The sequence below is a fragment of the Prionailurus viverrinus genome, chromosome B3, assembly GCF_022837055.1.
Source record: "Prionailurus viverrinus isolate Anna chromosome B3, UM_Priviv_1.0, whole genome shotgun sequence".
NCBI classification, from domain to species: domain Eukaryota; kingdom Metazoa; phylum Chordata; class Mammalia; order Carnivora; family Felidae; genus Prionailurus; species Prionailurus viverrinus.
The window spans coordinates 108,358,125-108,385,551 of NC_062566.1; the positions used below are offsets into that span (position 1 = coordinate 108,358,125).

At 34.7% G+C, this 27,427-nt stretch overlaps 1 protein-coding gene across 6 annotated transcripts in view; it reads left to right on the forward strand.

Annotated features, from left to right (window-relative positions):
* The window catches only part of GPHN (gephyrin), a 623,769-nt gene that overhangs the window by 148,406 nt on the left and 447,936 nt on the right, over positions 1 to 27,427 (forward strand). For all 6 annotated transcript variants that reach the window (XM_047863515.1, XM_047863519.1, XM_047863517.1 and 3 more), the window contains exon 2: positions 18,805 to 18,883. In XM_047863515.1, coding sequence (XP_047719471.1) covers positions 18,805 to 18,883 — 79 coding nt within the window. The remainder of the gene's footprint in view (positions 1 to 18,804; positions 18,884 to 27,427) is intronic.

A 27,427-nucleotide genomic window follows, 5' to 3' on the forward strand; every position in this document is an offset into this window, starting at 1 on the left:
AGGATCCCTCTAATGTCTATATGATCAGTTTTTTTCAGGATCAGTTTGACAGTTTGTGCAAAATAGCCTACTGAGATTTTAGTAAGATATGTTGAATATATAGATCAAGAGGAGTAATGCTATCTTAATAATTAAATTTTCTAACTCAGGAAAATAGGGTGTTTAGATATTTTTAAGTGATATTTTTTAGTTTTCAATATGTAAGTCTTACACTTGTTTTGTTAAATTTACTTGGAAGTTGTCCATCAACTGATGAATGGATAAAGAAATTGTGGTTTATATACACAATGGAATATTACGTGGCAATGAGAAAAAATGAAATATGGCCTTTTGTAGCAACGTGGATGGAACTGGAGAGTGTGATGCTAAGTGAAATAAGCCATACAGAGAAAGACAGATACCATATGGTTTCACTCTTATGTGGATCCTGAGAAACTTACCAGGAACCCATGGGTGAGGGGAAGGGAAAAAAAAAAAAAAAAAAAAGAGGTTAGAGTGGGAGACAGCCAAAGCATAAGAGACTGTTAAAAACCGAGAACTGAGGGTTGATGGAGGGTGGGAGGGAGGGGAGGGTGGGTGATGGGTATTGAGGAGGGCACCTTTTGGGATGAGCACTGGGTGTTGTATGGAAACCAATTTGTCAATAAATTTCATAAAAAATTAAAAAAAAAAAAAAAAATTTACTTGGAAGTATTCATTCTTTTGATGCTATTTTAAATGGAATTGTTTTCTTCATTTTATTTTCAAATTGTTTTTTGATGGTGTATAAAAATGTTATAGACTTTTTAAATTAAAATTTTTATTTTGGGATAATTGTAGATTCACATTTCATTATAAGATTTAATACAGAGAGATCCTCTGTAACCCCTATCCAGTTTCTCCAAAAGGTAATATTTTACAAAATAGTACAATGTGATAACCAAGACGTTGATGTTGATCCAGTGAAGATATTTAGAATTTCTATCAACACGGTGATCCCTCATGTTGCCCATTTATAAAATACCCACATATCTCCTACTGTTACCCCACTGGAACCCTAGCAACCACTAATTTGTTCTTCATTTTTACGATATTGTTACTGCAAGAAAGTTATATAAATGGAATCCTACTGCATGTAATGTTATGGGTTACTTTATTTTCTATGGATTCATCGAAATTGTGGTATATATGTGTAGTTTGTTCCTTTGTATAACAAAGTAATATTCTTTGGTATGATAGTGCCATGGTTTAATGTTCACTCATTGAAGGACATCTGAGATGTTTCCAGTTTGGGCCAAATACAAAGCTGCTATAAACATTCCAGTATAGTTGAATGGAAACCAATTTGACAATACACTTCATATATTGAAAAAAAAAACATTCCAATATAAGTTTTGGTGTGAACATAGTTTTCATTCCTCTGGGATAAATGCTTAAGAGTACAGTTTCTAGGTTGCATGAATATTGCATACTTTTTTTTTTTAATGTTTATTTTAAGAGAGTCTGAGTGGAGGAGGGGCAGAGAAAGAGGAAGAATCCAAAGCAGCTCTGGGCTCTCAGCTGTCAGCACAGAGCCCGATGCAGGGCTCAAACTCATGAACTGCTTGATCATGATCTGAGCCAAAGTTGGATGCTTAATCGAATGAGCCACCCAGGTACTTCTGCACACTTAGTTTTTAAAGTAATTGCCAAACTGTATTGCTGAATAGCTATACCCTTGTGCATTCCCACTAGCTAGGAATGAGTTATCCAGTTCCTTTACAACCTAAGATTTTCTTTTTTTTCCTTTCTAAAATTTTTATAGTTTTACATTTCACATTTTAGTCCATGATCAATTTTGAGTTAATTTTTATATAAGGTGTAAAACAGGTGGAAGTTACAATTTTGCCTAAGGATGTCCACTTGCTTCAGCACCATTTGTATGGGTCTGTCTTTTATTGAATTGCTTTTGCACTTTTGTCAAAACTGAGTTGAGCATATTTATGTGAGTCTATTTCTGGGTTCTCTGATCTGATGCAATGATCCATGTGTATATCCTTTTGCTAATACCACACAGTCATGATAACTGTTATCTGTATAAGTCTTGAAATTTAGAAGAATGATTTCTCACATTAGGTGCTTTTTTAAAAATAGCTTTAGCTGTTCTAGTTCATTTGCCTTTCCATATGAATTTTAGAATAATAATAACTGTATATACATAAAATGTGACAGACTTTGAGTCTGGAGTTCTCTCTTGTCCAGTAAGAGAGTGGATGCAGAATTGAATACAAGAGAGGCTAATGTCCAGGAGGAGACAAGAGCCCTGAGTAAGGGTCCTTGCTCCGTATTTATTAGGATTGGAAGGCTTAAATGCATGATGGATGTGCAGAAAGAGACAATAAAACAGTAATTATTAACTCATATGTGTGAGAGAAAAGGGGTTTCAAAGATATGCGGTGTTAGGGGTTAGGGTGAATACAAATCAAAGTCCCAGAGCTGAGCAGACAGCCATTTACTGTCTGTTTATCTTAACTTTTCTAGGAGCTAAGACAAATAGAGCATGCTACCTCAGGGTTCACAAGGCATTTTTCTTGCTAATTAGCTCTGGGTGTTTCTGCCCTGCTGTGGTGGCGTTCTACCTCTACCTGTTCTCAAACACTTTTGTCCTGTGGAAGTGGCTTTCCACTCTGTGCTTTCTTCTGTGCTGGGTGCTTTTGTCCTGTGGTGGCTTTCTGCCCTAAGCCTTGTTAATCCATTGGTGAAAGCTCAGAGGATTCTTAAACTTATTCCCCACAACACAACTCACCGAGATTTTAAAAAGAAGCATGCTAAATCTGTGTATCAATTTGGGAAGAATTGTCATCTTTACTGTGTTCAGTCTTCAAATCCATGAATATCATATGGTTTTCCATTTATTAGGTCTTATATTTCTTTCACCAGTAGTTTGTAATTTTCAGTACAGAAGTTTTATACATGACTTGTTCTATATGCATATGAGTATTTAATTTTCTTTTGAATAGTTGCCAATGATATTATGTTCTTAACTTCACCATTCATGTTTTCATGGCTAGTTATAGAAATAAAATAGACTTTTGTATATTGATCTTCTATCCCAAGATCTCGATGAACTCATTTATCAGTTTTAGTGGTATTTTGTAGATTTTCTATTTTGCCAGTCATGTCATCTACAGTAATGGACAGTTTACTTCCTTCTTTCCAGTCTTTTATTTCCTTTTATTTCCTTCTTTCACTGGCTAAATCTTCCATTCTTTCGTTGAATAAGAGTGAAGAGAGTCAACATCTTTGTTTTGTTCCTGACCTCCAGTGGAAAGCGTTCAGTCTTTTTACTGTTAAGAATGGTGTTAGCTGGGGGCGCCTGGGTGGCGCAGTCGGTTAAGCGTCCGACTTCAGCCAGGTCACGATCTCGCAGTCCGTGAGTTCGAGGCCCGCGTCGGGCTCTGGGCTGATGGCTCAGAGCCTGGAGCCTGTTTCTGATTCTGTGTCTCCCTCTCTCTCTGCCCCTCCCCTGTTCATGCTCTGTCTCTCTCTGTCCCAAAAATAAATAAATGTTGAAAAAAAAAAAGTTAAAAAAAAAAAGAATGGTGTTAGCTGAAGATTGTTTATAAGTGCTGTTTATCAAGTTGAGGAATTTTCCTTTACTGCTTTTTTATTTTTGAGAATTTTTGCATAGAGGAGTATTGAACAACACTTTTTCTGCTTCAGTTGTGTGATCATGTGATTGTACTTGTTTAGCCTATTTATATGTTGGATTACATTGGTTGTTTTTCAAATGTTGAACCAGCCTTGTGACCCTGGAATGAACCGCATTTGGTCATGGTGTACAATTACATTTTTATATTGCTGAATTCTATTTGCCAACATTTTTTTTTCAACGTTTATTTATTTTTGGGACAGAGAGAGACAGAGCATGAATGGGGGAGGGGCAGAGAGAGAGGGAGACACAGAATCGGAAACAGGCTCCAGGCTCTGAGCCATCAGCCCAGAGCCCGACGCGGGGCTCGAACTCACAGACCGCGAGATCGTGACCTGGCTGAAGTCGGACGCTTAACCGACTGCACCACCCAGGCGCCCCTGCCAACATTTTTTAAGGGTCTTTTTTTTTTTTTAAGTTTATTTAATTTGAGAGAGAAAGAGCAGGGGAAGGGCAGAGAAAGAGGGATAGAGAGAATCCCAAGGAGGCTTTGCACTGTCAGTACAGAGCCTGACATGGGGCTCAGACACATGAACTGCAAGATCATGACCAGAGCCAAAATCAAGAGTCAGATGCTTAACCAACTGAGCCACCCAGGCACCCCTTGTTGTTTTTTTTTAAATATGAAACTTATTGTCAAATTGGCTTCCATACAACACCCAGTGCTCATCTCAACAGGTGCTTCCGTCAGTGCCAATCACCCACTTTCCCCACCCTCCCACCCCCCATCAACCCTCAGTTTATTCTCAGTTTTTAAGAGTCTCTTATGGTTTGCCTCCCTCCGTAACTTTTTTTTTTTTTCCTTCCCCTCGCCCATGGGTTCCTGTTAAGTTTCTCAGGATCCACATAAGAGTGAAAACATATGGTATCTGTCTTTCTCTGTATGGCTTATTTCACTTAGCATAACACTCTACAGTTCATCCACATTGCTACAAAAGGCCATATTTCATTCTTTCTCACTGCCAAGTAGTATTCCATTGTGTATATAAACCACAATTTCTTTCCATTCATCAGTTGATGGACATTTAGGCTCTTTCTATAATTTGGCTATTATTGAAAGCACTGCTATAAACATTGGGGTACCAGTGCCCCTATGCATCAGCACTCCTGTATCCCTTGGGGAAATTCCTAGCAGTGCTATTGCTGGGTCATAGGGTAGATCTATTTTTATTTTTTGAGGAACCTCCACACTGTTTTCAGAGTGGCTTCACCAGTTGCATTCCCACCAACAGTGCAAGTGGGTTCCCGTTTCTCTACATCCTCTCCATCATCTACAGTCTCCTGATTTGTTCATTTGGGCCACTCTGGCGTGAGGTGATAGCTCAGTGTGGTTTTGATTTGTATTTCCCTGATGAGGAGTGACAATGAGCATCTTTTCATGTGTCTGTTGGCCACCTGGGTGCCTTTTTTGGAAAAGTGTCTATTCATGTTTTCTGCCCATTTCTTCACTGGATTATTTGTTTCTCGGGTGTGGAGTTTGGTGAGCTCTTTATAGATTTTGGATACTAGCCCCTTGTCTGATATGTCATTTTGCACATATCTTTTCCATTCCATTGGTTGCCTTTTAGTTTTGTTGATTGTTTCCTTTGTAGTGCAGAAACTTTTTATCTTGATGAGGTCCCAATAGTTCATGTTTGCTTTTAATTTCCTTGCCTTTGGAGATGTGTCGAGTAAGAAATTGCTGTGGCTGAGGTCAGAGAGGTTTTTTTCCTCCTTTCTCCTCTAGGGTTTTGATGGTTTCCTGTCTCACATTCAGGTCGTTTATCCATTTTGGTTTTATTTTTGTGTATGGTGTAAGAAAGTGGTCTAGTTTCATTCTTCTGAATGTTGTTGTCCAGTTCTCCCAGCACCATTTGTTAAAGAGAATGTTTTTTGGTTTTTTTTTTTTACCAGTGGATACTCTTTGCTGCTTTGTCAAAGATTAGTTGGCCATACATTTGTGGGTCCAATTCTGGGTTCTATGGTCTATTCCATTGGTCTATTGTGTCTGTTTTTGTGCCAATACCATGGTGGATTGATGATTACAGCTTCATAGTAGAGGCTAAAATCTGGGATTGTGATGCTTTCCGTTTTGGTTTTCTTATTCAATATTACTTTGGCTATTCGGGGTCGTCTGTGGTTCCATACAAATTTTAGAATTGCTTGTTCTAGCTTCGAGAAGAATGCTGGTGCAATTTTGATTGGGATTTCATTGAATGTGTAGATTGCTTTGGGTACTTTGACATTTTAACAATATTTATTCTTCCAATCCATGAGAATGGAAAAATTTTCCATTTCTTTGTGTCCTCTTCAGTTTCCTTCATAAGCTTTCTATAGTTTTCAGCATACAGATCTTTTCCATCTTTGGTTAGGTTTGTTCCTAGGTATTTTATGGTTCTTGGTGCAGTTGTGAATGGGATCAGTTTCTTTATTTCTCTTTCTCTTGCTTCATTATTGGTGTATAAAAATGCAACCGATTTCTGTACATTGATTTTGTACCCTGCGACTTTGCTGAGCTCATGTATCAGTTCTAGCAGACTTTTGGTGGAATCTGTCAGGTTTTCCATGTAGAGTATCATGTCATCTGTGAAAAGTGAAAGTTTGACTTCATCTTTTCCAATTTTGATGCTTTTGATTTCATTTAATTGTCCGATTGATGATGCTAGGACTTCCAACATTATGTTAAACAACAGTGGTGAGAGTGGACATCCCTGTCGTGTTCCTGGTCTCAGGGAGAAAACTCTTAGTTTTCCCCATTGGTGATGATATTAGCTGTGGGCTTTTCATAAATGGCTTTTACGATGTTTAAATATATTATTTCTATCCCGACTGTCTTGAGGGTTTTTATTCAAAAAGGATGCTGAATTTTGTCAAATGCTTTTTCTGCAGCTATTGACAGGATCATATGGTTCTTATCTTTTCTTTTATTAATATAATGAATCATATTGATTGATTTGCGGATATTGAACCAGCCCTGCAGCCCAGGAATGAATCCCACTTGATCATGGTGAATAATTCTTTTTATATGCTGATGATTTTGATTTGCTAGTATCTTGTTGAGAATTTTTGCATCCATATTCATCAGGGTTATTGGCCTGTAGTTCTCTTTTTTTGCTGGGTCTCTATCTGCTTTGGGAATCGAAGTAATGCTAGCTTCATAGAATGAGTCTGGAAGTTTTCCTTTCATTTCTGTTTTTTGGAACAGCTTGAGAAAGAGTATTCACTTTGCTTTAAACGTCCAGTAGAATTCTCCAGGGCAGTCCTCTGGTCCAGGACTCTTATTTGCTGGGAGATTTTTGATAACTGATACTATTTCTTCACTAGTTATGGGTCTGTTTAAATTTTCTATTTCTTCCCATTTGAGTTTTGGTAGTGTGTGGATGTTTAGGAATTTGTCCATTTCTTCCAGGTTGTCCAGTCTGTGGACATATAATTTTCCATAGTATTCCCTGATAATTGCTTGCATTTCTGAGGGATTGGTTGTAATAAATCCATTTTCACTCATGATTTTATGTATTTGGGCCCTCTCTCTCTCTGTCTCTCTTTTTTTTGAGAAGCCTGTCTAGTGGTTTATCAATTTTGTTTATTTTTTCAAAAAACCAACTCTTGGTTTCATTGATCTGTTTTTGTTTTTTTTTGGATTCTATATTGTTTATTTCTGCTCTGATCTTTATTATTTCTCTTCTTCTGCTGGCTTTGGGGTGTCTTTGCTGTTCTACTTCTAGTTCTTTTAGGTATGCTATTAGATTTTGTATTTGGGATTTTTCTTGTTTCTTGAGATAGGCCTGATTGTAATGTATTTTGCTCTTAGGATTCCCTTTGCTGCATCCCAAAGGGTTTGGATTGTTGTATTTTCATCTTCATTTGTTTCCATATATTTTTAAATTTTTCTCTAATTGCCTGGTTGACTCACTCATTCTTTAGTAGGGTGTTCTTTAACCTCCATGCTTTTGGAGGTTTTCCAGACTTTTTCCTGTGGTTGATTTCAAGTTTCATAGCATTGTGATCTGAAAGTGTGTATGGTATGATCTCAATTCTGTTATATTTATTGAGGATGTTTTGTGGCCCAGTATGTGATCTATCTTGGAGAATGTTCCATGTGCACTCAAGAAGAAAGTATATTTTGCTGCTTTGGAATGTAGAGCTCTGAATATATCTGTCAAGTCCATCTGGTCCAATGTATTGTTCAGGGCCATTGTTTCTTTACTGATTGTCTAGATGATTTGTCCATTGCTGTAAGTGGAGTATTAAAGTCCACATTCTTATAAGTAAGATTGCTTATGTTTGTGATTGTTTTATATATTTGGGTGCTACCGAATTTAGTGCATAGAAATTTATAATTGTGTAGCTCTTCCTGATGGATAGACCCTGTAATTATCATATAATGCCCTCCTTCATCTCTTATTCAGACTTTAGTTTAAAGTCTAGTTTGTATAAGTATGGCTACTCCAGCTTTCTTTTGACTTCCAGTAGCATGATAGCCAGTTCTCCATCCCCTCACTTTCAATCTGAAGGTGTCCACAGGTCTAAAATGAGTCTTCTGTAGACAGTAAATAAATGGATCTTGGTTTTTTTGTTTGTTTGTTTGTTTTTTATTCATTGTGATACCCTATGTCTTTTGATTGGAACATTTAGTCCATTTATGTTCAGTGTTATTATTGAAAGATGGGTTTAGAGTCATTGTGTTATCTGTAGGTTTCATGCTTGCAGTGATGTCTCTGGTACTTTGTGGTCCTTGGAACATTTCACTGACAGAGTCCCCTTTGGGATCTCTTGTAGTGCTGGTTTAGTGGTAATGAATTTCTTCAGTTTTTGTTTGTTTGGGAAAACCTTCATTTCTCCTTCTATTCTGAATGACAGGCTTGCCAGTTAAAGGATTCTTGGCTGCATATTTTTCCTGTTCATCACATTGAAGATTTCCTGCCTTTCCTTTCTGGCCTGCCAAGTTTCAGTAGATAAGTCTGCTGCTACCCTTTTGTTTCTACCTTTGTTTGTTAAGGCCCGTTTTTCCCTAGCTGCTTTCAGAATTCTCTCTTTATCCTTGTATTTTGCCATTTTCACTATGATATGTCATGCAGAATATCGAATCTAGTTATGTTTGAAGGGACTTCTCTGTGCCTCTTGGATTTCAGTGACTGTTTCTTTCCCTAGATTGGGAAAGTTCTCAGCTATGATTTGTTCAAGTATACCTTCAGGCCCTTTTTCTCTCTCTCTTCTTCTTCTGGAAATCCTATAATATGGATATTGTTCAGTTTGCTTGAATCACTTAGTTCTCTAATTCTCCCCTCATGATCCTGGATTTTTTAAATCTTTCTCAGCTTCCCCTTTTTCCATAATTTCATCTTCCAATTCACTTATTTTCTCCTCTGCCTCTTCAGTCCACACTGTGGCTGCCTCTATTTTATTTGCACCTCATTTATAGCATTTTTACATTCATCACGACTATGTTTTAGTCCCTTGATGTCTGTAGCAATAGATTCTCTGGTGTCTTCTATGCATTTTTCAAGCCCAGTGATTAATTTTATGACTGTTATTCTAAGTTCTTGTTCAGTTATGTTGCTTATATCTATTTCAATCAATTCTTTAGCTGCTACTTCTTCCTGATATTTCTTTTGAGGAGAATTCTTCTGTTTCATCATTTTGGCTAGTTTTCTGTCCGTTTTAAATTTTTAAAGCTTGTTATGTGCTCTGCACCTGTGAGCATTGCTATATTTATAAAGGGGGCTCATATACTGTCCATGGCCTGGCCCTTCAGGAGGTGTTTTTTGGAGAGTGTTATTTGCTGTCATTGTGACTTTGGTTATTTTATTTCCCTACTCATAGTTATGTTTTGGACCTTTCACTGGGTGTGCTTTGATTTGTTCTTTGAAGTAGCTCTGGAAAGGAAAACAGACAAACAGGAAACAAAAACATGCAAACACACAAAATTGATTTTACAACAATACTGCTTGATTATTCCAAAGAGAGAGAGAAAGGAATATAAAGAAGGAGGTGTAGAGCATGTATCAAGAGAATGGATTAAATGTGTCTGTTCAAACAAACCAATAACCAGAGTAACCAGCCTAGTGGAGGCAGAGTTAAGAAGCAAAATGGAATGGACAATATATCTATATAACAAGAATTGTCCTAGAATTAATCCAGGCAATTCATCAGCGCTGGTCTGGAGGAGGGGTCTGTTTGGGCATCGTCTATCCCGCTCCAGAAGACATGCAGTTACCCAGGACTGAGGGGCGTGGTTTGGTATAGGCTGGTCTCGCCTCCACTGTGGGTCCCATGGACCAATCCCTGAGGCCCCACCTTGGTGGTGGTGAGGAGGAAAATGGCCACCCCCCAGTCACTTCTCCATTACCCGGTGAACCAGATCACTCCGTTGGAGCCATCCTCACTGTGTCGTGGCACAGATGAAGCTGTCTCACTCCGCCGACTCCTTAACTCCTGCTCCATGAGTCCGGGTACTTGGGAAGCACCTCCTGATATGTAGCCCCTGCTGGTTTTGTCCTATGCCACAGTACTTAAGGGGAGGGGACCAGTTCCTGCTGTGGACTGCGCCCCTGATCTACCACCAAACCCAGAGGTTGGTCCCCTCCTCCCCAGGTGTGCACAGGACAGCTTGCCCCAGTTCGACAATGGGATCTGCAGTTAGAAATCCTCTAACCTGTAGTTAGAGATGGGACCCCTTTCCGTCCTGGTCCGAGGTTTTTTTCTGTTGTCCAGATATAGGCCTACACTTTCCCAGCTGCTCTTTCTCTTCCCTTTGTTTCTCTGCAGAAGGGGATTCCTCCCCTCCATGTCTATGCTGCCCATTTTATCTTCCCCAGTTCGCAACCACCCACCTATGGCCCATCAAGTTGTCCCAGACTGTGTCTTTTCCTCTCAGACTCTGGGTTCAAAGTCCTTTGGCTTCAGCCCTTCTTTGTTTGAGAGACGTGGGAAGTACCGATCTCCCTACTTCTCCACCATGTTGGTCCCTCTCCCAGTGTTTGTTTATTTTTGAGAGAGAGATAGAGCACAAGCATGGGGGTGGGGAAGGCAGGGAGAGAGGAAAACACAGAATCCGAAACAGGCTCCAGGGTTTGAGCTGTCAGCACAGACCCTGACCCTGGGGCTTGAACCCACCAACCGTGAAATCATGACTTGAGCCGAAGTCAGATGCTTAACCACCCAGGTTAAGCTACCCAGGTGCCCCAAAATTATTTAAAATTAAAGAAATGATAGTTGTGAAATGATTATAGTATAATATCTTTTACAAAAAAGCATTGTTTTGGCTTATAATTTTGGGTTGAATACATTAAGAAAATTACCAAAATTCAATCACTATTATTTATTGTAGTTTGTTGTTCATTTACATCATTCAGTTTGTTTGGTAATAGTACTTTGTGCTTAGTTTACCTTTTTTTTTTTTTAAGAAGAATTCAGGGAAATTTTAGTGGGTAGGAAATCATAGGACTTAGGCATGGAAGAAAATTTAAAGTAGTGTCTAAGGATAGATAATTGGTTATAGGAAACCAATTATCATTTTGAAATGAGTCTGCTTAAAATAAGGATCAGAATTTGGTGTAAAATATGGATCAGAATACTAATATTCATATAGAATTGAAAGGCATTATGAGTCACCAAAAATATCTTGAAAAAGAAAAAACAAAGTGGGGGAACTCACAGCTCCCAATTTAATAACTCACTACAAACCATAGTAATCAGAACAGTGTGATATTGGCATAAGAGTAGACAAATAGATCAAGAAAATATAATGTACTCCAGAATAGCCCATATGTGTATAGGTAATTGATTTTTCAAAGAGAGCCAATATCATTCAATAGGGAAAGAACTGCCTCTTGAACAAATGGTGCTTGAACAACTAGGTAAACACTTGTTTGTCAAAGAAAGAAGTCAGACTCTTACCCTCACACAATGTACAAACATTAGCCCAAAATGGATAAAAGACCTAAAGAGTTGAAACTATAAAATACTTAACAAGAAAGCATATGGGAAGTTCCTCATGATCGTGGATTTGGTAATGGTTTCTTAAATATGACACCAAATAAAAAATAGACAAATTGAAATTCATCAAAATTAAAAACTTTTGTACATTCAAGGACACTATCAAGAGGACATAATGACAACCCACAGAATGGGATAAAAAACTTGCAAATCATACATGTGATAAGGGTCTAGTATCCAGAGTATATAAATACATCTTATAAGTCAACAACAGAAAGATCGACCACTGAATTAAAAAGTATACAAAGGGCTTGAATAGACATTTTCCCCAAGAAGATAAACAAATAGCCATTAGCACATGGAAAGATGCTCAACACCATTTATCATTAGGAAAATGTAATCACAACCACAATGAGATGATACTTTACACCCCACTATTATGAGTGAGTTAAAATGACCGTAATGGCTGGTGGTGAAATGGGACCCTCTTACATTGCTGGTGGAATGTAAAATAGTGCAAATGCTTTGGAAAACAATTTTATAGTTCCTCAAACAAATTAAACATGAAATTATCATATGATCAGCAATTCAGTTTCTTGATATATACCCCTCAAAATTGAAAACAAGTGCAAAATAAATACTTGTACATACATGCTCATTCAGCACTATTCACAATAGCCAAAAAGTGGAATCAGCCCAAATGGCCAAAAGGGTGATTGGATAGACAAAAGTGGTACTTACATACCATGGAAGTAGGTGGAATATTATCTAGCCAATGGAATATTATCTAACCATTCAGAGGAATGAAGTAATGCAACATGCTACAGCATAGATGAAGCTTGAAAATATTATGCTACGTGAAATAATCTAGACACAAAAAAATCACATATGCTTCCATTTGTATGAAATATCCAGAATAATTAAATCCACAGGGATAGAAAGTAGATTGGTGGTTGCCAGGGATTAGGGGAAGGGAGGAATAGGGACTTGCTGCTTAATGGGTCGCAGGTTTTCTCTTAGGATGATGAAAATGATTTTGGAAATAGAGGTAGTGGTTGCAAAACATTGTGAATGTACTAAATGTCACTGAACGTTACACTTTAAAATGGATAATTTTGAAAAATAGTTAATTTTGTATTATACGAATTTCACCTTAATAACTAAAACAAAATAGATTTATCTTGAAAAATATGGGGCATCTGGGTGGCTCAGTTGGTTAAGTGCTGGAGTTCAGCTTCAGGTCAGGTCATGATCTCATGGTTCGTGGGTTTGAGACCCATGTCAGGCTCTGTGCTGACAGCTCGGAGCCTGGAACCTGCTTCAAATTCTGTGTCTCCCTCTCGCTCTGCCCCTCTCCCTCCCTCCCTCTCTCTCTCTCTCTCTCTCTCTCTCTCTCTCTCTCTCTCTCTCTCAAAAATAAACGTTAAAAAAATTTAAAAAAAAAGAAAAATGTGACTAAGATTTATGCAATCAGTCTCAATTTTCTTATGTCAGCTGTTAATTACATATGTTTAGAATAAACAAGTAACATGCTGAATTTTTGGTGGTATTTTAAAATCATAACATATTGACATTTTCCACTAAACATTTAACTTTCACACTATGATCATAGAAGGGGACAATTTTTAGAAAGGTATGTGGTGTTTCCAAGAACCAGATCTTAAGTTTTTGATTCTCAAGTATTTATTTTTTGAAGCACTTATATCAATATCTTTATCTTATTCTGTGATTGTAAACTATTGTTGAATTTGTTCAGTCTAACTTTGAATAAATTAATTAGAATCTCTAGATAGCATAAACTTACATTTTATTTTAATTTTCAGTTGTTTTCACAGAGCCATTTCTTTGGGATTTTATTTCACTTGGGTATTTTGAAACTATGGAATGAATGAGTTTTAAATTCGATCTGTTTTTACTGTCAACTTAGCAATTTTCAAGTGGTACCTTATTTTCACGTTCTTAAATATGGACAATACAATAGGTTAAATAAATACTGAATTCTTACCAAGCTGTATTTTAAACAAAAATTTTTGGTGATAGAAATACTTTTGTTATAGGAAAATTCTTCCTGACCAGAACAAGATAGAATATAAATGTCATCCTGAAAGAAAGAAATGACTAGATCTTTCACACTATAGCTTCTAGTAATCAGATGGAATAATCCATAATAGTAGGACTAAGAAAATACATTATAAAGATTTTATCAAAGATCATATTGATTATACATAATACTTGTTGTAAGTAGGAAAATGAACATGAAGTGTTCAGCACATAATGTCAACTATTACTTTGATTGTAAATCATAAAAAAAATGACTGTATACAAAAATAACATATTTATAATTAGCCGAGAACCTCGTTAGGATCCATTTCATAAATATTTCTAAGTATATACGGAGTTTGAATGCTGACTCTTGCTGACCGTAGGCAACCTGTGATTCTCACGTATAAAATGCTGATGAGTAGAACTAATACTCTTCTGAGGTGTGTGTATGTATATGTGTTTCAGCCTCTATAAAAATTTCTTCAGTATTTTTTTCAAATATAAATACAGCTCTTTAGCTTAAAGTGGAAATGGATGTCATTGATCTGAGATACCTCCATAAAACCCATGAGATATGACGCATGGTTAACTAACCACTTAACTAGATGATCCGTAATGTTTTATTCTACTTTAAAAGCCGTAATTCTTTAATAATGCTTTGAGTTGAAATTTAGGGTCTTATAATGAATTTTAGTTGTATAACTTTTATGTGTTTTGAAGTTATGGAAATGTAGGAGAATCCAGAATATGTGAATGATTGACAAGAACTATGATCTCTATATGGTATAGTGGTTAAGAGAAGAAGGTCTAGAGTTACAGCATCTAGATTTTCCCAGTACTTCTATTTATTAGCTATATGATTGATAGGATGTTTAATCTCCCCATGCTTCACTATCTTCATCTGTAAAATAGTAACACAGATAGGTTTATCACTGGATGATAAAGAAGATTAAGTGAAATAATAAATATGAAATTCTTAACATATAACAAGTACCAATTATTTTCTTGATTATAGATCCAAAAGTTTAACATTTTCATGGAAAAGTGCATATGATTGGACAAGAACTCTGCTAGAGTCCATTTTACAAATATTTCTTTCTTTAAAAAAAAAATGTTTATTTTGAGAGAGAGAGAGAGAGAGAGCGAGCGAGCAGAGGAGGGGCAGAGAGAGAGAGGAAGACAGAGAATCCCAAGCAGAATCTTCACTGACAGCACAGAGCCCAATGCGGAGCTAGAACTGCAAGATCATGACCTGAGCCAAAATCAAGAGTTGATTTCCCAGGCGCTCCAATTTTACGAGTATTTCTAATTTTTCTTTGTGTCCTTCCAAGTTAATTATTGTATCAATTTAAAACAGATTGAAGTTCAAGTTTATAATTTTCATGTTAGTACCATAAAGTTTGACCACGTTTCTGTTATAATTTCTTCCATTTTATCTGATATTTGTGGTGACATGTTGAAAACATTTTATTAGTCTGTGGAATGAAGAGTGTAGTAGTTCCTGTAATCATATACTGTGGGAAAAGAAAGAGTAAATTATGGTGATCCAAAATGATTGATTTTAATGTGTTTACATACAAAAAAATCATGTTCATTTTCTTCTTAAAAAGTACTATATTCTTATTTACAATTAAAAAAACAAAATTTGTTGTGTTGGTAAAAAATAAAACTTTAAATATGATATACGTTGTTAGGCACCTAAAGTTTTAGAATTTTTGTTAACAGACTATTTTAGGTTTCTTCCTCTGTTTTTAACTTAAAATTTGGATGGGACATGAATTTTAGAAAAGTCCCTTCTTTAGCAAAACTCATTTCACAGGTAGCTGACTAGCAAGCCTTTAAAGGAGCAAAGGTTTATTCCATTTTAATTAAGCCTCCAAAATTTTCAGGCTCTTGAAGTGTATAAATAAGCTCTCATATTTGCCAAATTAGGCAAGAAACTTTATGAGAACAAATTTTATGATATATTATGGCTTCAATTTTAGTTCAGCTCAGCAGGAAACCACTTTCTTTACACTGTGTCAACATTTTATTTTTTTCCTTTGGCCCTATTCAGGCAATGGTGTAATAAAGAGCATTTGTATTAAAATTACAAAAAGGAAATTTGTAAATCAACAGGTTGAGATCAGTGTCTGTTAAATATGGAATGAAAATTATATATTAATGAAAATCATTTCACTCGTGGCAGAAAAAAAAGTGGGGAATATCTTTTTGGATTTAATAAAAAAATCCAAACTTTATTCAACTTCAAATATTTTTAAAGCATCATTGTTTATAGGTATTATCATTAAATTCAGAGAGAGATACAGATGTATAATTTTCAGGGACTTATAAAAAAGGGAATATAAAATCCAAATAAAATATTAGGTACTGAATCTTTGAAAGGAATCAGGCGAATGTCATATTATCTTTGATCCTTCTGTAGGTTAGAAATGACTAAGTTATATATAATAAAATTGTTAAATTGAAATAGAAAATAATCAATACTTAATATTTATGCTACAAATACAAAAATATAAGTAAAGTTTTATTTTGCCTTTAATTTGGGGATGGATATTTTATCAAGGTATATACTTTTAGATTTCCAGTTTTCCATCAGGATATTAATATCTTTCCATTGTCTTCTGGATTCCATAGTTTATGTTGAATAATTAGCTGTAAGGTTTATTGTTTTTTCCTTTGAAAGTGATGTGTCCTTTCTCTCCTCCTGGCTGTTTTTAAGATTTTCTTACCATCTTTTATTTTCAGTAGTTTGACTGCTGGGTGTTGTGTTATTTTACTTTTTCCAATGTGTGGTTTGATGTTCCTCCTGAATCAGTGAATTAGTGTGTTGTATCAGTTTTGGAATATTCTCAGCTGTTTTCTGAAAATATTGCTTTGCCCCATTCTCTCAACCAAAGCTGGAGTCATATACTCAACTACAATTACATTGGGCTATTTGATTTCCACATGTTTCTTTTCCTCTGATCTTTTCACCTTCCCCCTCCCCCCATTGCTTCTGTTTGGATATTTTCTACTGATCTCTTCATGTTCACAAATCCAGTGTTTTCTGTGTTGAGTCAGCTCAACCACTGATTTCTTAATTTCAGATATTGTGTTTTTCAATTCTAAAATTACTGTTTGATTCTTTTTCATAGATTTTAATTCTTTGCTGAAATTTTACTTCTTTCATCAAATGTGAATATTTTTCCGTATCTTCAACTTCTGTTAAATAGGTTTTTTGAAAGTTTAAGTTTTTGTAAAGTCCTTATCTTCTGATTCTGTATCATCTGTGTGTCACTATAGACACACACAGACACAGACACACACACACACACACACACATATAATTTTTTCTTTTTGTTATTGGTCACATTTTGTAATTTCTGTAATATACCAAATACTATTTATTATAAGATCATAGAAATTAATGTAAATGTTATTTAGTGTTAAGTGCCAGTCACTTTAACTCAACTTCAAATTGAGATGGATAGAGTGAAAACTTTAGATATATACTTAGTCTACCTCGGGTTTTAAATGTCTTTAAAAGCAAAACCTGTTGTGTGCCATATTTCCGATGTGACTTTGTACTTAAGTACTGTGAAATTATGAGAAATTTTACTTTATCTTTTGAGTTCTGTCCCCTTTTCACCCCCTCCCCACATCCCACCTCCCACCTTGCTTGTGGTTGAGAGTAAATTATTCTTAGGGGAGATCTGAAGTTCTACACTGAAAGTGGTAGGCTCCACCTACTGTAATATGACTTTGACTCCTAATCACCACAGTACTATAGAAAACATTATTTGCCCTCTGACCCATCTTTTCCTCCTCATTCCAAGTCATCTTGTGCAGTCCTGGCCCTCAGCAAATCTCCAGCAGAAAACTGTCTATGTTTTAGAGTTCCAATGGATTTCAGTCTGTCATGCCAGCCTGTGAACCATCAAGAACTATGCTGGTTTCTCTTTTCCCTAGTATTGTTCCTCTTTCTGACTCTTAGGTTATAAGTGGCAAATCCTCCTAGAAATGAAAATAATTAGGAAGCTTGACTCACCTAAGAAGTGATACCACTTTTCTCCTCATTTATCCTTATTAGTTCACATTGTTGTCTAATATCTTTAAGAATATAACTTGGAGGGACAACTTACCTTTTTTTTCCCTAGTTGTTGTGGAATCAGTGATTTGCTACTATATGCTGGTAATTTAGTCTTATAAAAGTAAGAACAAAATTTAGACCTATGTGTTTAGTCTTTTGTGTGTTGTATTTTTTTATTATTTTAATTTTTAAATTTTATTTAAACCCCAGTTAGTTAAAATACAGTGTAATAATGATTTCTGGAGTAGAATTTAGTGATTCATTACTTACATAGAACACCCAGTGCTCATCTCAACAAGTGCCCTCTTTATTGCCCGTCATCCATTTAGCCCATCCCCCCACCTAACACCCCACCAGCAACCCTCAGTTTGTTCTCTGTATTTAAGAGTTTCTTATGATTTGCCTACCTCTCTGTTTTTATCTTATTTTTCCTTCCCTTCTGTGTTCATCTGTTTTGATTCTTATATTCCACATATGAGTGAAATCATATGATATTTATCTTTCTCTGACTTATTCCACTGAATATATACTCTAGTTCCATCCATGTTATTGCAAATGGCAAGATTTCATTTTCTTTGATTGCTGAGTAATATTTCATTTGTGTGTGTGTGTGTGTGTGTGTGTGTGTGTGTATACACCCACGTATATATAAAACATCTTTATCCATTTGTTAGTTGATGGACATTTGGGTTCTTTCCATAATTTGGCTATTTTTGATAGTGCTTCTATAAACGTTGAGGTGCATGTGCCCCTTGAATCAGCACTTTTGTATTCTTTGGATAAATACCTAGTAGTGTAATTGCTGGGTCGTAAGGTAATTCTATGTTTAATTTTTTGAGGAATCTCCATACTGTTTTCCAGAGTGGCCCTGGCTGTATGTGTTGTATTTATATAAAGTTTGTATGCTTAGATTATTGGTTTGTTATTGAATATTAATATTTGTTGCAAAATCTGCTAGGTCCAGAAATTGATCAACGTTACTGTTTGGAAAAATGCCATCCAGAGAGCCAGTTTTAATTTAAAATTCCATTTTGTCAGTAGTAATTGAAATAAAATGTAAACAAAAATTAATTTTCTTTTTCTCTCTCCCTCTCTTGTTTAGTGAGTGATAGTTGCTTCAGGAATCTTGCAGAAGATCGCAGTGGGATAAATCTCAAAGATCTCGTACAAGATCCTTCTTTGTGAGTATTTGGTTTTCATTACTAAGCATAATTCAAAACTTCATGGTTGGTGTGACTTTTTTCAAAAGAATTATAACTAAGAACTGATTTGAGGTTGAGTAGTTTTTCTTTTCTTTTTTTTTTTTTTAAAGTTTATTTATTTATTTTGAGAGTAAGAGAGGGGCAGAGAGAGGGAGAGAGAGAATCCCAAGCAGTCTCTGTACTGACGGATCATTGCAGGGCTCAGTCTCACAAGTTGTGAGATAATGACCTGAGCTGAAATCAAGAGTCAGATGCTTAACTAACTGAGCTACCCAGGCACACCAGCTTTTTCTTTTCTAACAATTTGAGTTACATATAGTGGAGTACATCCAATAGTTTCAGTAGAAGTGAAGATATAGAATAGTTTCTTTTTAGAAATAGGTAGTAGAGGAAGACATAGCATTATGATTAACAATGGACTTTCAAGGAGTCTTACTAACGTTTGATCGTATCTTGCCAGTGTGGCAGTAGCTACTGAGCAGGGAAATGATGCGTAATTTATTTGCTGGAGAAGGTGCAATTGAATTTGCTCACATTAATTTTAAGTTCATAATCATTTATAATACTTGTAAGAACAATTAAAAATATAAAATAATTTATAAATAATATATTTGGATATTTAGAATATATTTATAATATTTCATATTAGAAAGCTTTATAAGGAAATAATTTTTGAAGAGTTTTATAGGTTTCAATTTTTAATGTTCTTACTAGTGTCTCTATTTTTTATGAATTTTTATAATTTTATATTTACTATAAAATATGCATATTATCTTCTGTATGAACATACCTAGATGATCTTACCTCTGGGTAAGATCACCTTTTATTTAAAAAAAAATAAAGACTAGTTAAGCCTTTGGCAATGGAGAAAAGAAAATGGAATGCTGGCAGGTGTTTTTAATGATATGTGTAATGCATTCAGTAAAATATATTGTAACAGGAAATCAGTCATTCACATCACATATAATCTATATTCCCACGAGTTTTACTAGTAATTCATTGAGTATTTTGTGATGAATGAAACACAAGCATGTGTTGAATCTGAAAGATACTGATTCTTTAATGATTTTCCAGTTATTTAAAAAAATACAGTCATAAGACACAGAATCTTGAAAATGACTGAATCTTGAAGTTTATAGTGTAATGAATTTATAAATGAGTTTCCAGACTCAAGTCTCTCAGTTCTGTTTCTCTTTTCCTTACTCAAAAGGAATCCGTATTCTTTCTCCATGACTTTTATTCCAGTGAAGACTGACATTTGTCCTTTCAGTCTATAAATATTTAATCAAGAATATAACTATTTTATGTGGCTGTAAATATTCTGAGTAAATTAATGTTGATAACATTTATTTGCATGAAGAGTTCTGTTTTCCATATGGATATGGGAGGAAACTTTATAATTTTTCTGAAAGATTTCATCCATTTGAATGAATAACGTAAATTGTTCCATTATTGTACTATTTGTAAGGCATATTTTTGGTCACAGTAGTAGTATTTATCTGTGTAATGTAGTCTTTGTGGAAAAGATGTGTTCCTGTAGACTTTAATAATATAAAAACCATGGAGAATTATACTTGAATAATTGATTATAACAATGAGTTATAGTGTTCTGAGAGAATTTGATACTTCTTCCCAGAGTACAGAATGATATTCATCATGCACTAAATTTTACGTTCAATCTTAGTATTATTAGAAGAATTTATCTCAGATTACTACTGTATGGGCTGAACAAAATTATTCTAAGTCTCTGGTTTTAAATAGCATATATCTTAATTTAGCATCATTCTTTTAACTTGGCATTAGTCTTGAATATAAGAATTTAGTGATAATTTGTTCTTGCCTTTGCCACTTGGATTTGGAAAGAACTTTTTTTATGAAGAATTGTCAAAATGTACTATTAATGACTCAATTCATATTTTAGAGACATATTTGTTCCTTAGCAAAGCTCTTTAAGGAAGGAAGTGTCCTGTGTAGAAAAATGATGTATTTTTTTCAGTTGTTACTATGGGACATATTTTATTCTGAGTTATCATTCTATAGCAGTATTCACTTAATAGATACCTCATGGGTAAGGATTTTTCTTTTTGTTAAAGCCATTTACTTTTCTTCTGTCCTAAACTCCTGACAGAAGTCTTTACTATTTGTTCATTGATTCATGTACACTACATAATTCTATAGAAGTTAAATTGTTTATGTTGCATCATTGAGTTGAAAATATGTCGGAAATGTTTTTACAAAACCTCCTCCTTATAAAAGTAGTTTGATGAGACCTCCACACTAGTATAAGGTTTGTTAAAATTGCATACATATGTGATTTTAATAAATGCTCCAAATAAAAAATATTATGGTATGATATGTGTATTTAATGAGTGCTTTATGTATTTACCTATTTGGTAGACTTATGACTTACCTACTTGAGCTGCTGATGCTGAAAGTAGGTGATGTGTAAAGAATAATTAAGTCTTCCAATCACTAAGGCTGTTATAAGGAAAACAGAAGAAAGAAAGAAGGAAAAATTAAGCTGAAGAGAACCCATGGTATCTGGTTAATATTGACACTTGGAGCAGTATGTAGTTTGTCGTAATTGGATAAATGAGCAAGTGTGGAATTTCTGGGGACAAAGTACAAATATCAAATCAAATCAAGTGTGTGTGTGTGTGTGTGTGTGTGTGTGTGTGTGTGTGTCTATAAATGGATGAGTGAAGTTTTAAGGGTTTACTCCTTCAGAGGAGAATGAAAAGGCAGAAAAGGAAGTGACTAAATCATACTTTCAAATCTGTGTCAGGGCAGTGTAATAATGTGATAGGTTCTCCGTAATTTATCTAGGTTGTGTATAATACACTCCCCAAGATTTTGCTTCCATTGTATAGTAAAACTAATTATTGGACTTGAATGAACTGATTGAGCTATGATGCAAGAACATGATGGTGGGATGCTCTGGGAGAAAAAGTTGAGAAGGTTGCGAATCCCTAAGAAAAACTTTCTGGACTTATTACTAACTTCTGATCTGCTTTAATAATGAGAACAGAATGTAACTTTTGGGAAAATTGAAGTAAAGGGGATGGATACTTGAGAAATTCTCTTTTTGATAGTTATTCTGAGAATATTTGTTTCTATCACAGTCTTGCAGGGGTTAAATGTAAGGCCAAGTAGAACTTGACATTCTTTTCTAATGAATGTGTTTAAGGATTTGTTTGAAGTAGTAACTTTCCTGCATGTCGAATTTTGAAATAAACAATTTAACTGTTTTAATAGGTCATCTTATATTTAGGATTATAAGTGTTTTAAGATGGATTTCTTAACTCTGTGTGTATAATGTATTGAGTTGTGTTATAAGACCTCTTGTTTTAGTTGGGGTCTCTCAATGGCACATTGAAAAGCATTGTCAAATTTAAGTTGACGTTTCAACATATTAGAAACATATCCAATGTGATATACTTTTAATATATATATAAGAAGTTATTCTTAGCATGATATAATTTTTGTTTCTTTAAGTGGAGGGATGCATGCTATTTACATTATAAAAAATCATTTATGCTACTTGTAATCTATGCTAGAGATATGACATTACATGCAAATGAAACACTATATAATGTTCTTTAAGTTATGTTTAGTTGTATTCTTTATAGAGGTAACTCAAAAATACTTTTAAATCTCTATTGACTATGTGCTGAAGATGAAAGATAAAACATATTACCATATTTATACCTTAGATTTCCTATTACTTAATTATAATCTATTTAACACCAATAATTATTTGAACTCAGATTCATTTATAGAAATTATTAAAGCTGTTTAAGAATCAAAAGAGGAAAAATAACTTAAGAATGAAAAGGGCAAACAGAATTGGACATCTGTTTGTATAATTCATTGTGTTGATGGTGATTATGTTTGTGGGTATGGTGGGTATGTGTTGTTTTATTTAATTTGAAGAAGCTTTTAAAAATCTAGGACCATCCTATGTGTGTTATGTAAGGTAATTATAGGAACAGTTGTTTAATTCATAGCAGAATTGGCCATCTTGTGACACTAGAAATATGATTCATGATGTAGGATAGTAATAATTTTCCTTACAAATAGGGAAAGTTTATATTCTTTGAGAATTTTGCACAACATGACAAATATGTCAGTCTTTGGGGTTTTTTTTTCTTTATGGTACTCAGAGTATATTTTCAATTGTTTCAGTAATACCAAGATTTTGAAAAAAAGATATTACCAATTTATAACTTCTCATGATTAATAAAAAAGGATGATTCAATAGAATAGACCTTAATTCTGAATTCTGGGTAAATTATATTATGAATGAATAAATACTTTTTCTTGTCGATGTTCTAGGTTATTTCTTTTAATTGTCATGAAATAAACATAACATAATATTTACCATCCCAACCAATTTTAGGTGTAAAGTTCAGTAATGTTAAATATATACACACTGTTATACAACCAATCCTAGAAGTTTTTCATCCTTCAGAACTGCAACTCTATACTACCATTAAACAATAACTCCCCATCCCCCCAACCCCCAGCCTCTGGCAACTCATGTTGTACTTTCTGTTCCTATGATTTTGACTATTGTAGAAATCTCATATAAGTGGGATCATGCAATATTTGTCTTTTTGTGACTGGCTTATTTCACTTGACATAATAATCCCAAGGGAATTCTTCCATGTTGTAGCATGTGTCAGAGTTTCCTTCCTTTTTAAGGAAGAATAATATTCCATTGGATATACGTATACCACATTTTGTTCATGTTCATCCATCAGTGAACACAGGGTTGCTTCTATCTTTTGTTTATTGTGAATAATACTGCTATGAACATAGATGTGCAAATTATCTCTTTAAGATTCTGCTTTCAGTTCTTTGGTTGTATACCCAGGAGCAGAGTTGCTGTATCATATGGTAATTCTGTGTTTAATTTTTGAAGAACTGCCGTACTGTTTTTTTTCCATAGCGACTGTACCATTTTATATTCTCACCAACAGTGTACAAGGGTTCCAATTTCTCTACTTCCTCACCAACACCCATTATTTTCTGTTCTGTTTTGTTGTTGTTGTTGATAGTACCATACTAATGGGTGTGAGGTGATATGTTCTTGGTATTTTTTAAATTTTTTTTAACATTTATTTATTTTTGAGAGAGAGAGAGAGCGAGCATGAGTGGGGGAGGGGCAGAGAGAGAGAAGGAGACACAGAATCTGAAGCAGGCTGCAGGCTCTGAGCAAGCTGTCAGCACAGAGCCTGATGCGAGGCTCGAACCCACAAACTGTGAGATCATGACCTGAGCTGTAGTCGGATGCTCAACCAACTGAGCCACCCAGGTGCCCCTGTTCTTGGTATTTTTAATTGAACTTCATTCCTTTACATTTTGTCTTTTTAATGATTTCAGTGTAACTCATCTAGACATTAAAGAAAAATGTTTGTTGTGATACTCTGGTATATTGTGCAGTAAACTGTATAAAACTATTTTACTTCCTTTCATTATCATAATGAAGATTATAAAGTGTAAATATGTAATTTCATAACAATAGCATTTCAATGAATTTATTTCCCTTATTTTGTATTGTATCACTTGCCTTGTATTACTGCAATTCCTGTTACACTTCATCTGTAAGGATTACTTTTATGTAAAAAAAAAATTATTTTTTAGTTAAATGATACCAGATTGGAAATGCAGTATACTAATTAAAAAATAATAACAATGTGCTGGTAAAAATGTATTTTGATATTATAGATTATTAGTGTTTAATGATGGCATTTCATAGATAAAATTGAATAAAATAGTTGTATCTGATTATAAATTCCTTAGACATGAAAATTTTATTTATTTTAATGTACTTCTTTACAAATCTTACCACCAGGTGAAAACTTCTTTTCATGGTTCTGAAACATAACTTTATCCCCCTGAGTATGTTTGACTTCACACTACAATCTGACTGAGTGATATTTTGGTCCTTTGGATCATGGCATTAAATGTGAAGGAAAAGCAAGATTGCTGTCTGGAAAGCAATCATATCTAAATATAGCCTGTACTTATCTGCTGGTGTTAAGACAGGTTGCTATGGTGAACTGAATTTCTTAAAAATGCCAGTCAGCAGAGGATAAACAGTAGTTTTTGAAGTGGTTATTTTCCATAGAGCTGTACATTCTCATACCACATGTTCAGATAAATGAATTTAGTTAATGTTTTTTATGGTCTATTTGCTAAATTTCAGTTTTAGAGTGTCTTTGAGACCTTTAATTTTATTAAACAAAATACAAGAATTTTTATTTATTTTTTTAATTTTTTTTAACGTTTATTTATTTTTGAGACAGAGAGAGACAGAGCATGAATGGGGGAGGGTCAGAGAGAGAGAGGGAGACACAGAATCTGAAACAGACTCCGGGCTCTGAGCTGTGTCAGCACAGAGCCCGATGAGGGCTTGAACTCACAGACCGCGAGATCATGACCTGAGCCGAAGTCGGCTGCCTAACCGACTGAGCCACCCAGGTGCCCCCAAAATACAAGAATTTTTATAATGTTATCCTTTGTTTCTCTGATGATAAATTGATTTGACATGAAAATGGATTTTTTAATGGCAGCTGTTTAAACATTATTGATCATTCAGTTTGTTCTGCTTCCAACAGTTCTGCTAAATCTAAGACAGCTACCAAAGTTGTCTTTGTAATATTACCTCTAAATGTAAGTTTTTATCATTTTTAATCAGGTTCTTTTTTGGGTTATCTATTTATTGGTTTATACAGTATATATTGGAACAATACAGGTTAATTTAGGTTGGTACTATAGTATTATAGTACTATGTTCTATGTCAGAACTGCACATCCAAAGACTTTGGATTTTACTTTCCTTTTAGAAGACTTTCTCTCATTTCTGTCCTTCCATACATTCCTGAGAATGTATATTTTGTGTGGATTTATTTGTTTTACAACTTAATAGAAAAGCACTAGTAGATGCTTGTATTAAGTTCTTCAGAACTAGGTTTAACAGACATTGTTTTTGTAGTCAAGGACCATATGATTGAGGATGGACAATATTTGAGTTGAGTTGGCCACCTAAGGCGTATGGATGACCAATACAGTATTAGAGTTTTTAAATGAAATAATGCATCATTTTAATAAGTGGGCTCTTTTATTTTTATAGTACAGAAACCTGAATCAAACTAGCTTAAAATAGAAAATGGGATTTTATTGGCTTAAAGTGTACTTCTCATGGAATCTTGAAAGCCTAGAAACCAGATCAGGTATGGAAACCCCAAAGAATAGATTGAGGGAGTTTGTGCAAATGAGTTTGTTTCTTATCCTCTGCCATCATCTATTCTGGTCTTTCTTGGCATTAGTCTCACTTACGACAGTCAGACTTTCTCCATGAAACCAGGAAGATGGCTGCTACTCTAATTTCCTTGCTTCTAGCTCCATGCTGTCTCCTTACTTCCAGCTCTGAAATGTAAAATCTCATGGAAGAATTCTGAACTCGTTACTCTGGTTAATTTGGTCATTTGACATCAGCCAGTCACAGTTGCAGTCTGTCTTGGTTGATCAGTCATAGGACAGATACTTGTGGCCAGAATGATGGGATACCCAAATTAAATTTCTCTCAGAAAAAGGGGTAGGTAAACTAAGAGAGATCTACTGTATTCATTTTCAGTTGTTAATTTAAAGAAGAATGTATACATTGTCAAAAATTGTTAATTCTTTAAAATAGAACATTTTGTTTACCTGCACAAAGTATCTCAATTAGATACTGGTAGTGTATCTGCAATAATTTTAAAGGATACGGTTCAATTAATTGATAATAGTTCCATATTTGCTGATATTATTAACTATTTATATCATATGCACAAATGTGAAATGACTCAGGTGAACTTACTACTTTACTTACAACTGGCTAGACAGCAGGTGGAATAGTGACAGGTTGTTTCTGTTTTTTCATACTTTCTTCTTTCTTAAATAGAAGAATTTCACCACTATAAATCAAAAAGGAAAAGAGTCAAACATTCTCATTTACCATTCCATTATAATATCTTAACTGAGGAGTGTCATTATAGAGGCATATAAAAGTTTAATGGAACAGTGATGAAGTATTTCAAGGAGAGGTGATCCTTGAAATGAAGCATTTGTTTAAAAAGAAAAAGTGAAGGAAAGAAGGAAGGTAGGGAGATGGAGAGGCAGGAAGAGACTAGGGGACTGAGAAAGAGAAGAAGGAAAGAAAAAGAGGGCAGAGAGAGAGAAAGGGGAAAGACTGATTATGAGAAAGAATGGAAACTCTGTATGTTATCCTGTTTAGAAATGCAGTTTGGGTTAAGTGAATGAGAGTCTAGAAGGTTAAAACTAATGATTAAAACAAAGTTTTGATATCCATGTATTTAATTTATCCAGAATACATCGACACATCTGACATTAATGGTCAGAGTGAACAAATGGATGATTGCACTGTCTACTTATATTACTTTTATATTGCTGTGTGATAAATTACCACAAACTTTCTGGCTTACAAAAAACCCCACACATTTATTATCTCACAGCACCA